General features: G+C 43.4%; 1 protein-coding gene across 1 annotated transcript in view; it reads right to left on the reverse strand.

The window, feature by feature from the left end:
• The window catches only part of KLHDC1 (kelch domain containing 1), a 58,738-nt gene extending 45,745 nt beyond the window's left edge, over positions 1 to 12,993 (reverse strand). The window contains exon 1 of the mRNA XM_023222661.3: positions 12,761 to 12,993. Coding sequence (XP_023078429.2) covers positions 12,761 to 12,856 — 96 coding nt within the window. The 5' untranslated portion in view covers positions 12,857 to 12,993. The remainder of the gene's footprint in view (positions 1 to 12,760) is intronic.
• Positions 12,994 to 13,267: the final 274 nt, after the last annotated feature.

Genomic DNA, 13,267 nt, shown 5'->3' on the forward strand with positions numbered 1-13,267 from the left:
CCTAGTATTTGATAGCACAATAGGGTGACTATAGTCAATAATAATTGTACATTTCAAAATAACTAAAAGAATGTAATTGGATTGTCTGCAACACAAAGGATAAATACTTGAGGGGATACCCCATTTTATATGATGTGACTATTATGCATTGCATGCCTGTATCAATATCTCATGCATCCCATAAACATATATACCTACTATGTACTCACAAAAATTAAAAAAAAAAATTCAAACAGTGAAAAAACATAAACTTACACTCATGTCTGACTGAGGAATCCATATTAAATGTCTAAGTAAACAAATAATTTTAAGAAGGGGAGCTACTGTATAAGCATTAGGTTCCAGTAGTCTCATGTGTACTCCTTTACAAAAGAAATATTATAGGCTGGGTGCAGTGACTCACACCTGTAATCCTAGCACTTTGGGAGGCCGAGGCAAGCAGATCACACGGTCAGGAGTTTGAGACCAGCCTGGCCAATATGGTGAAACCCTGTCTCTACTAAAAATACAAAAAAATTAGCCAGGCGTGATGCCAGGCGCCTGTAGTCTTAGCTACTAGTGAGGCTGAGGCAGGAGAACTGCTTGAACCCAGGAGGCGGAGGTTGCAGTCAGCTGAGATCATGCCACTGCACTCCAGCCTGGACGACAGAGCAAGACTCCATCTCAAAAAAAAAAAAAAGAAATATTATGAAAGTGAATTGTCATTATTCTGTTTAAGTCCTTTCAATGGCTCCCTATTGCTTTTAGCATAATCTAAAATGTTTATGATTCTATATTATATAGTACCTGCTATCCCTCGAAATTTCAAGTTGCCTTTCACACACAGTATGCATTCACTACTTAAACATCTCCTAGTTCCTTGCTATGATAGGACCACTCATCTATTCTCTTTTCTCTTCTTGTAGTGCTCTTTCAGAGTTTGCCTAACTCCTCCTTTTTTGGGAATCAGCTTAAAGGTACTTCTTTAACCTATTCTCTATAATAGTTTAAAGTATTAAGGTCCCCTATTAAAGGCTCTTATAGTCCTGTACTTTCCCTTTGAAGTTCTTTGTATCACACCCACCCTCACCACCACCAATACTACTAAGCTTCATGAGTACAGGGATCTTGTCTATCTTGTTATGCTCCCAGAGCCTACTACAGTGCCTCACACATAAAAGACAAATAAAGTATTTATTGATTGAGCGAATGGGTAAGTGAATAACATCTGTTAAACTCACTGCACAGTCACTTCAAACTGATATTTTTTAAAAGTCAGTTTCACTAATATCTCAACACAGATAAAGCACAGAATTGAAAAGTTTAGACCTAGTTCCTTCTCACTTTCTCAGAGACTTCCCTCCTACATTATCCCTTCTTTTTCCCCAAGTTTTCCTTCTCTTTTCTTTTTTTTTGAGACATAGTCTCACTCTGTCACTCAGGCTGGAGTGCAGTGGTACCATCTTGGCTCACTGCAACCTCCGCCTCCTGGGTTCAAGCGATTCTCCTGCCTCAGCCTCCCGAGTAGCTGGGAAATAGGCACCTGCCACCACACCCAGTTAATTTTTGTATTTTTAGTAGAGACAGGGTTTCACCACATTGGCCAGGCTGGTCTCGAACTCCTGACCTTGTGATCTACCTGCCTCGGCCTCCCAAAGTGCTGGGATTACAGGGGTGAGCCACCGCGCCCAGCCCAAGTTTTCCTTATTCCTATCAATACACAAACATGCCTCATCTCATCTTTCAAAAAAAAAAAAAATTCTCCCTTGACTCCTCTTCCCATTTCTAGGAATGGTTAGAATATGTTTGACAAGGCCAGACACAGTGGCTCATGCTTGTAATCCCAGCACTTTGGGAGGCCAAGGTGGGCAGAACACCCGAGGTCAGGAGTTCAAGGCCAGCCCGGTCAACATGGTGAAACTCTGGCCTCTACTAAAAACACAAAAAATTAGCTGTGTGTGGTGGCAGGCACCTGTAATCCCAGCTACTCAGGAGGCTGAGGCACGAAAATTGCTTGAGCCTGGGAGGCAGAGGGTGCAGTGAGCCCAGATTGCACCACTGCACTCCAGCCTGGGCGACAGAGCGAGACTCTGTCTCAAAAAAAAAAAAGAAGAAGAAAGAAAAAAGAAATAAAAAGACAAGCTATAAATTGAAGACACTGAACTCACAAAATTATGTATTTTAAAACTTGTATAAATTAGTTTTTTTAAAAAAGCAAATAACCCAATAGAAAAAAGAGCAAAAGACATGAACCAGCATTTTTACGGAAGACACAAATAGTCCATAAAGTTAGACACTCAATTTTATCAGTAACCAAGGGAAATGAAAACAAAAACCACAATGAACTATCATGTCGCACTCACTGGAACGGCAAAAATGTAAGGCCAGATGGTACCAAATGTGTTGTCAAGGATATGGGGCAAGGAAGTGGCTGGTGGGAGCGTAAATTGATACAAATGTTTTGGTAACAGTCTGACATTTCCAAATAATTTTGGAGATGTGTATATCAAGTGAACCAACATTTCATTCATTGCTAGATTCCCTAGGGAATGTACGTGTCCTTATGAGTACACAATAGGAAGCACGTTATAAGAATGCTTATAATAGCAAAAAATTAGAAACATTGAAATATTCACCAATAATGGAATGGATAAATTGCAGTAAACTCATACAGTAGAATGTTATATAGGATATATATCAAATGAATAGATCCAGAGATGATTTTCAAATTATTTAACAACTGGCTCATACCTGTAATTCCAGCACTTTGGGAGACCGAGGTGGGTGGATCACCTAAGGTGAGGAGTCCAAGATCACCTTGGCCAACATGATGAAACCCCATTTCTACTAAAAATACAAAAATTAGCTGGGTGTGGTGGTGGGCACCTGTAATTCCAGCTACTTGGGAGGCTGAGGCAGGAGGATCACTTGAACCCAGCAGGCAGAGGTTACAGTGAGCCGAGATCGTGCCACTGCAATCCAGCCTAGGCAACAAGAGTGAAACTCTGTCTCAAAAAAAAAAAATTTCATGAAAGAATACATATGCTATGATTCCAAACCAAATAATATATTGTTTAGAGATACACGTGAGGTACAATTATAAAGAAATTTAAGACAGTGGTAACCTGTATGAGTGGGGGTGCTGGGAGCAATGCAATCAATGCAGGATAAAAGGAAGCTTCTAAGGTATTGTTTATTTCTTAGTCTAGAAAATAAACAGTTGTTTACATTTAAATAATACTTATTTTATACATTCTTTTGTACATATATTTCAAATTCAAAAATTAAGTAAATAAAATGGTAAGAAATGAATATTAAGTAGCTCATAGAATCATCACGGAGGCTGGAGAACCAGCCTCTGGTCTATGTAAGGAAGAGCGAGGTCTGAAACCATGCCAAGAGAGCAGGTCTGTGGTCACTGGCGCACACCACACTGCTGCCTTTTATGCAAGGAACCTTGATCTTCCTAAACTGTATTGCAGGCTAAGAATCTTCTACAGGTCATGGTTTTTTATATCTTTATTCCCAAGTCCAAATCTAGCACAGATTCATCTAACCAATGGAGTCCTAGCCACTTGCCTGCAACCTAGCTGCAAGTGAGGCAGGAAAAGTTAGTACCTGACTTTCAAGTATCTTTATTGGGTACCTACTATGAGTTATAACCAGTTCTAGACATTGAGGATACAACAGAGAACAAGTTATATATCTTATATTTTATGAGGATAAGTAGGAGACAACTAGAATAAATACCCTGACAATATTCACTCACTAGGGGAATACCACAAATAGAGAAAGGAGGTTTATATTCTGGTCATTTAAAAAGAATGATAGGCCGGGCGCGGTGGCTCAAGCCTGTAATCCCAGCACTTTGGGAGGCCGAGACGGGCGGATCACAAGGTCAGGAGATCGAGACCATCCTGGCTAATACGGTGAAACCCCATCTCTAATAGAAAATACAAAAAACTAGCCGGGCGACGAGGTGGGCGCCTGTAGTCCCAGCTACTCGGGAGGCTGAGACAGGAGAATGGCGTGAACCCGGGAGGTGGAGCTTGCAGTGAGCTGAGATCCGGCCACTGCACTCCAGCCTGGGTGGCAGAGCAAGACTCTGTCTCAAAAAAAAAAAAAAAAAAAAAAAGAATGATAAATGTCTTCCATATGACACAGATGACCAATGTGATCATTTATGAATATATAAAGTGGAACTATTAGGTTAAAGAGAAAACATACCTTACACTTTTGATATACATTGCTAAATTTCTCCTCAAAAAGGTTACACAAACTTGTACTCCTATTACCAGCGTACTAGTAATTCATTTCTCCATGCTCTTCATCAAAATTCTTTCTAATCTTTGCAAATTGGAGAAGAAAAACCTCATTATGATTTTTACCTGGGTTTCTTTCGTTTGTATGATATTTGTATTTATTTTGTAAACTGTACTTATCCATTGCTCATTTTTCAATGGGGATGTTATCTGTACCTTTTTTTTTTTTCCAGACAGAATTTCACTCTTGTTGCCCAGGCTAGAGTGCAGTGGCATGATCTTGGCTTACTGCAACCTCTGCCTCCCAGGTTCAAGCGATTCTCCTGTCTCAGCCTCCTGAGTAGCTGGGATTACAGGCACATGCCACCAAGCCCGACTAGTTTTATATTTTTAGTAGAGACGGGGTTTCACCATGTTGATCAGGCTGGTCTCGAACTCCCAACCTCTGGTGATCCATCCACCTTGGCCTCCCAAAGTGCTAGGATTACTGGCATAAGCCACCGTGCCTGGCCAAAAATCAGTTTTTTAAAAGTCTGATCTGCCAATTTTTTCCATTATAGTTTTTTCCTCAAGATTTTAGAAGTCATATATTCTCTTCCAGTATTATATAGCTTAATTTTTCTGTATTTAACCCTTCAATCCTAAGGCACCAATAATATTTTCCTCTAGCTATCCTAGGATCATTTATTGCATAAGTGATCATTTTCCCAGATTTGAAATGCTACCTTTTAAATACAAAATAGTCTTATATTTTTCTCCTTATATGCCTGGCTGTTTTTGTAGTTTTTTCGTTTTTCTTTTTCTTTTTTTTTTTTTGAGATGGAATCTTGCTCTGTCGCTCAGGCTGGAGTGCAATGGCATGATCCTGGCTCATGCAACCTCCACCTCCCAAGTTCTAGCAATTCTCCTACCTCAGCTCCCCGAGTAGCTGAGATTACAGGCATGCACCACCACACCTGGCTAATGTTTTTATTTATATTTTTAATAGAGACAGGGTTTCACCATGTTGGCTAGGCTGGTCTTGAATTCCTGACCTCAGGTGATCTGCCTGCCTTGGCCTCCCAAAGTGCTGGGATTACAGGCGTGAGCCACCGTGCCCGGCTGTTTCCGTAATTCCTTTCACATTTCATTGTACTATCTCTACTTGCATCAAGTCAACTAATTATTATGGTATTGTGATATGTTTTAATATCTGACATGGTAAGGCTTCCATCTTCATTCTTTTCAGACATTTTCTAAATTGATGCTTTTTCCCTTTAAGTCCATATCCATAGCAGAAATATGTAGTTAAGCATATGTATACAAATATTTCTTTCAAGTGACAGGGTCTCCGTCACCCAGGCTGGAGTGCGATGGCACAATCATAGTTCACTGCATTCTTGAACACATGGGCTCAAGTGATCCTCCTACCTCAGCTTCCGAAGTAGCTAGGACCATAGAAGCACACTGCCATGCCCAACTAATTATTTTCTTTTTGGCAGAGACAAGGGTCTTGCTATATTGCCCACGCTGGTCTCAAACTCCTGGACTCAAGCAATCCTCCTGTCTTGGCCTCCAAAAGTGCTGGGATTACAGGCCTGAGTCACCACACCCAGCCTGTGAAGACACTTTGGGAGGCCAAGGCGGGTGGATCACCTGAGGTCAGGAGTTTGAGACTAGCCTGACCAACACGGTGAAACCTCGTCTCTACTAAAAATACAGTAATTACGTGGGCATGGTGGCATGCACCTCTAGTTCCAGCTACTCGGGCGGCTGAGGCAGAAGAGTCAGTTGAACCTGGGAAGCAGAGGTTGCAGTGAGCCGAGATCGCACCACTGCACTCCAGCCTGGGCAAGAGCGAGACTCCATCTCAAAGAAAAGAAAGAAAAAAAAAAAAAGGTTCAGAGCAAAACGTATTAATATCAACTATATTACAGAAATAAAACGGTTCAAATGATTAGAGCCATAAGAGGAAAACCATACTATCTGCAAACATGCCAAGACATCGAGTTTTCTCCCTAAATTTGGAAAAGCTATTCACAACTTTTAATGTTCCTTGCAGTAGCACCAAAGTCTGTGTGAATTTCTGTAATGTGGAAAGGATGTAGAACTAAGAGCAAAATCATATTCTGACACCAATTAGAATCGACCATTTACTTTTTTGATATTATCATTCTTACCTCTGGGAGGGGCTATTTTCAGATACTAATATAATGGCCTTCAGAATATGTTTGACAATGGAGCAATTAGTAATTTAGACAGACGTCAGTGAGCTTTAGAACATATGTTGGTCCATTTTAATACATTGTGTCAATGAAGAGGAAAATTGTGACTGGAATATCTGGAACCATCGATCATTATACTTAACTACTGAGTACTGAATACCACCAGATTCCAGGGCCTTTTAACTATCTTCTGTTTAGAACGATGGGAATAAGATAATTGTTAGAAGAATTCTACTTTTTCTCCTGATATGCCATGTCTTCTGATTTTTTTTTTTAAAGCCTATACTACCCATATGGTTTCTTTTTTGCCTCCTACTCTCCCTTTCCTTCCACTTATGCCTTAGACACTTCTTGACTGCTGATAATCCCTGGAATTTAAAAAAGTAGTAGACTCAGGATCTACATCTGTATTGTATTTTCCAGAGTGGTTCTTACAGCATCTCTACTGACTAGATTAATAAACAGGAGAAAAAGAAGTATTTCAATTCAATAACTGCCACCTAAAGAACTGTGATCTTATCAATTACACAATTTTCAAGATTAAAATGAGATGTAAAAAATTCAGACATTTAGGCCAGGCACAGTGGCTCACGCCTGTAATCCCAGCACTCTGGGAGGCTGAGGCGGGCTGACTGCCTAACGTCAGGAGTTTGAGACCAGCCTGGCCAACATGGCAAAACTCCGTCTCTACTAAAAATACAAAAATTAGCCGGGGCATGGTGGTGCGTGCCTGTAATCCCAGCTTCTTGGGAGGCCGAGGCAGGAGAATCGCTTGAGCCCAGGAGGCGGAGGTTGCAGTGAGCTGAGATGGTGCCACTGCACTCCAGCCTGGGTGACAGAGGGAGACTCTGTCTCAAAAAACAAAATAAAACAAAAAACAAAGGCCAGGCGTGGTGGCTCACGCCTGTAATCCCAACACTTTGGGAGGCTGAGGTGGGCAGATCACGATGTCAAGAGTTTGAGACCAGCCTGGCCAACATGGTGAAACCTCGTCTGTACTAAGAATATAAAAATTAGTTGGGCGTGGTGGCGTGTACCTATAATCCCAGCTACTCAGGAGGTTGAGGCAGGAGATTATCTTGAACCTAGGAGGCGGAGGTTGCAGTGAGCTGAGATTGTGCCACTGCACTCCAGTCTGGGCGACACAGCAAGACTCTGTCTCAGAGAAAAAAAGTTTTCATTTATGGGCTCAAAAGAAATCTATACAGATATATTACAGATTGCTGTCTTAAGTGAATTTTTCACTTAACTTTTACAACATCAAGAATACAGCAGATGAAGTCTGACACCTCTGTAAGTGGCAGAACTCAAAACAATCAAAGTTTATTTCTCATGCATATAGCCATCTTTATACTAGACTCTTTGCATCAAGAATAAATGGTGGAAATATCAATCACTAACAAAGCACAATCACCTAATTTATCATTAAAAAGTTGCCTTTGGAAATCCTATACATGTCGGTTGGTATCTGCTTCCCTTGAGGTCCAAGGGCCATTAAAGTCACTCTAATCGACTCACTTTCCTTATTTATAAAATAGGGATATGACCTACTTTACAGGAATACAGTAAGAATATATAAGATTAGGGATGTGAGAGTACCTAGCACATGCCAGATGTAGTAAGCACTCAAAAGTTAGTTCTCATTTTCCCCCACTGGTACTGAACCAAATTAAAAATAAACACACAAAACAACAACAAAAACCAACTTGAATCTGAGAATTATTTAACATACACAGTACAGGCATACCTCATTTTATTGTGCTTTGCTTTACTGTGCTTGACAGATAATTGCATTTTTAAAATAAATTGAAGGTGTGTGGCAACTCTGCATCAAGCAAGTCCATTGGCACCATTTTTCCAACAGCATGTGATGCTCACTTCGTGTCTATGTCACATTTTGGCAATTCTCACGGTATTTCAAACTTTTGCATTATTATTATATCTGCTAGGATCATCTGTGATCAATGATCTTTTATGTACTACTGCAATTGTTTTGGGGCACCATAAACTGTGCCTGTATAAGATGGAGAACTTAACTGATAAATGTGTGTGTTCTGACTACGCCGCTGACCAACCACTCCCCCGTCTCTCTCCCTCTCCTTGGGCCTCCTTATTCCCTCCTTAGTCCCAACACTCTGGGAGGCCGAGGCGGGCGGATCATGAGGTCATAAGATCGAGACCATCCTGGCTAACACGGTGAAACTCCGTCTCTATTAAAATTAAAAAAAATTAGCCGGGCCTGGTGGCGGGCGCCTATAGTCCCAGCTACTCGGGAGGCTGAGGCGGGAGAATGGCGTGAACCTGGGAGGTGGAGCTTGCAGTGAGCCGAAATTGCGCCACTGCACTCCAGCCTGGGCGACAGAGGGAGACTCCATCTCAAAAAAAAAAAAAAAAAAAAAGTAAGTAGGCCAATTAGTAACTCTACAATGGACTCTAAGTGTTCAGGTGAAAGGAAGAGTGGCATGTCCCTCACTTTAAATCAAAAGCTAGAAACAATTAAGCTTAGTGAAAAAGGCAAGTCAAAAGCTAATACAGGCCAAAAGCCAGGCCTCTTGTGCCAGTTAGCCACATTGTGAATCCAAAGAGAAAGTTCCTAAAGGAAATCAAAAGTGCTATTCTAATGAAAAATGAGTAACGTGAAAGCAAAACAGCCTTATTCCTGACGTGGAGAAAGTTTTAGTGGTCTGGATACAAGATCAAAGCAGCCACAACATCCCCGGAGGCCAGAGCCTAACCCAGAGGAGGGTCTTAACTCTCTTAAATTCTATGAAGGCTGAGAGAATTGAGAAATTGCAGAATTTTGAAGCTAATATGAGTTTTTAGGAAGGAAGCTGTTCTTCATTACATAAAATTGCAAGGTAAGGCCAGGCACGGTGGCTCACACCTGTAATCCCAGCACTTTGGAGGCCAAGGTGGGCAGATCTCCTGAGGTCAGGAGTTCGAGATCAGCCTGGCCAATATGGCAAAAATACAAAAATTACTAAATTACTACTAAAAATACAAAAATTAGCCAGGTGTGGTGTCATGCACCTGTAATCCCAGCTACTCAGGAGGCTGAGGCAAGAGAATTGCTTAAGCTCAGAAGGCGGAGGCTGCAGTAAGCTGGGACCTTGCCCATGACCCAGCACCGGGGGAACCAAAAAAAAAAAAAAAAAAAAAAAAAAAAAAAAGTGCAAGGTGAAGCAGCATGTGCTCATGTAGAAGCTGCAGCAAGTTATCCAAAAGATCTGGCTAAACCCTATCTCTAGTGTAGCTACCTGATGAAGGTGGCTACACTAAACAATAGATTTTTTTTTTTTTTTCTGAGACGTAGTCTTGCTCTGTCGCCCAGACTGGAGGGCAGTAGTGGGATCTCGGCTCAGTGCAAGCTCTGCCTCCTGGGTTCTCGCCATTCTCCTGCCTCAGCCTCCTGAGTAGCTGCGACTACAGGTGACTGCCACCACGCCCAGCTAATTTTTTTTTGTATTTTTAGTAGAGATGGGGTTTCACCATGTTAGCCAGGATGGTCTCGATCTCCTGACCTCGTGATCCGCCCGCCTCAGCCTCCCGAAGTGCTGGGATTACAGGCGTGAGCCAACACGCCCGGCTGACAATAGATTTTTTTTTTTTTTTTTTTTTTTGAGACGGAGTCTCGCTCTGTCGCCCAGGCTGGAGTGCAGTGGCCGGATCTCAGCTCACTGCAAGCTCCGCCTCCTGGGTTTACGCCATTCTCCCGCCTCAGCCTCCGGAGTAGCTGGGACTACAGGCGCCCGCCACCTCGCCCGGCTAGTTTTTTGTATTTTTAGTAGAGACGGGGTTTCACCGTGTTAGCCAGGGTGGTCTCAATCTCCTGACCTCGTGATCCGCCCGTCTCGGCCTCCCAAAGTGCTGGGATTACAGGCTTGAGCCACCGCGCCCGGCCAACAATAGATTTTTAATGTGGATAAAACAGCTTTATGTTGGAAGAGGATGCCATCTAGGACTTTCATAGCTAGAGAGGAGAAGTCAATGCCCGATTTCAAAGGACTGGCTAATTCTCTTGTTAGTGGCTAATCTAGTGGCTGTCTTTAAGTTGAAGCCAATGTTCATCATTCTGAAAATCCTAGGGCCCTTAAGAATTATGCTAAATCTACATTGCCTATGCTCTAACAACGGAACAAGAAAGCCTGGATGACAGCATGTCTCTTTAACAGCATGGCTTACTGAGTAGTTTAAGTGTACTGTTGAGAACTACTGCTCAGAAAATATCACTCACTGCTCATTGACAACGCACCTAGCCACCCAAGAGCTCTGATGGAGATCTACAAGATTTATCTTTTCATGCCTGCTACCCAATATCCATTCTGTAGCCCATGGATCAAGGAATCATTTTGACTTTCAAGTCTTATTATTTAAGAAAATACATTTCATGGCTGGGCACAGTGGCTCACGCCTGTAAAAAATAAAAAAATTAGCCAGGCATGGTGGTGCACACCTGTAATCCCAGCTACTCAGGAGGCTGAGGCAGGAGAATCGCTTGAACCTAGGAGGCGGAGGATGCAGGAGAGACTCCGTCTCAACACACACACACACTCAAACTGCATTGCATGCTACAGAGAAATATTTTGCGAAAGGAAGGGTCAATGTGGCAAACTTCATTGTCTTATTTTAAGAAATTGCCACAGCCACTACAACCTTCAGCAACAACCACCCTAATCAGTCAGTAGCCATCTACATGGAGGAAGACCCTCCATGAGCAAAAAGAATACAACTCACTGAAGGCTAGATAATTCTTAGCATTTTTTAGCAATAATTTTGAAATTAGGTATGTACAGTTTTTCGTTTTGTTTTGAGACGGAGTCTCCCTCTGTCGCCCAGGCTGGAGTGCAATGGCGCGATCTTGGCTCAGCCTCCCAACTAGCTGGGATTACAGGCATCCGCCACCATGTCCGGCTAATTTTTGTATTTTTAGTAGAGACGGGGTTTCACCATGTTGGCCAGGCTGTTCTCGGACTCCTGACTTCCGGTAATCCACCTGCCTCAGCCTCCCAAAGTGCTGGGATTACGGGTGTGAGCCACCGCCCCTGGCCAGGTATGTACATTTTTTTTTTTACACATAATACTATTGCACACTTAACACACTACAGTGTAAACATGACTTTTATATGCACTAAGATATCAAAAAATTCGTATGACCTCGCTTTATTGCAGTGGTCTGGAACAGAACCCAGCATACTTTCGACGTATGCCTGTCTGTTGGTCATTTCAATGTGATTCAGTCACGTTACAAGTCTGTCACATAATGGTAGCGAGACAGAAGATGTAGGTTCTACTATCAGTAGAACTTCCAGATGGCTTAAGAAAAAAAATCTGTAAACTAAGAGGGTTGGCATATAGTATTCCTGTTTTCCAGCTTTACCATTCTTGCTTCTATAATTCTGTGATTATGGACACACAACACACACATACGTTCAAACCTCCATTGTAATAAGAATTTTAAAGCATAATATTCCTTAGCATATTACTGCTAACATAGGTCTATTTTGAGACTAGAAAAATATTCATAGTCATTAGTAAAGAAACACCACTAATAATAGCTTAGAAATATTTAAATATATAGGCCAGGCACAGTGGCTCACGCCTGTAATCCCAGTACTCTGGGAAGCCAAGGAGGGCGGATCACCTGAGGTCGCGAGTTCGAGACTAGCCTGACCAACATGGGAAACCCTGTCTCAACTAAAAACACAAAATTAGCCGGGCATGATGGCACATGCCGGTAATCCCAGCTACTAGGGAGGCTGAGGCAGGAAAATCGCTTGAACCTGGGGTGGCGAAGGTTACCGTGAGCTGAGATCGTGCCATTGCACTCCAGCCCTGGGCAACAAGAGCGAAACTCCATCTCAAAAAAAAAAAAAAAAAAAAATTTAAATGCTTCAGTGATTTCAATATTTTATTTCGAATCGCGCCGTGGGAATAAGGAAATATATACAAAATGATACAGCGCGGCGTCCTTGGGTCCTTCTAAGTCTGCGCCAGTATTTAAGGATAATACTTAATCGCGCTGTAACTGCCTTTGCATTGGGCAAACGTGGGTTACTGAACTGCTGGGGGTGGGGGGTGGAGAGGGGAAAGACGCCCGGAACCGGGTCTGAGGCTTTAACAGAAGTAACGGCAGGACGACGTCAAGCCCTGGCGCGGCTGTGGGGGCGGCGGCCAGCGGAGGGGCTGGGGGGGCGGCAGGCGCCGGGCGCGCCAGGCCTGGGCCGCGGGCTTGGGAGCAGGTGTGGCGGCCGCTGCGTCCGCTCAGGCCGAGCGTCTCCCGGCGCGAGTTCGCCCCGTCCCGCCTCTTCCCCTTACCACGTAGCCCCCCCACACGTAGAGGAAGTTTCCGTCCACCACGGCGCAGTGGCCGCTGCGCTCCTCCGCCACGCAGAACAGCTGTGAGTCCGCCATTCGCGCCGTCGCTGGCCCGCCGCTTGCCGCGCCACAGCCCCTGCCCGCCCGGCGGCCTAGCCTCCAGTCCCGATTGCTCCACGCACGAACGGCACGCGGCGAGGGTCGAGATTGGTGGAAGGCGGAGTCAGTGCGTCTGCGACGTCCCGCGGCTCTCGCTCGGGAAGTCGAGCGAGGGGCGGCGCGGCTGCGGAGGGACGTCTGGCTCCTCGCAGTGGGGAAGGGATCTGGGCTTCCCATGCGCAGATTCCTTCTCTCTTGGAATTGTGTTTTGGCAGTACAGCCTCATTTAGTAGTCAGTCTGTAGTCAAATTCCTTGATTATCTCAAAATGTCGTTTCTACAGTTGTTTTGTCCAGCATTGTATTTCGTTGTTAACGCCTCTTAAGACTTTATGTCTTTTTTACTCTAG

Source organism: Piliocolobus tephrosceles, chromosome 6 (genome assembly GCF_002776525.5).
Source record: "Piliocolobus tephrosceles isolate RC106 chromosome 6, ASM277652v3, whole genome shotgun sequence".
NCBI classification, from domain to species: domain Eukaryota; kingdom Metazoa; phylum Chordata; class Mammalia; order Primates; family Cercopithecidae; genus Piliocolobus; species Piliocolobus tephrosceles.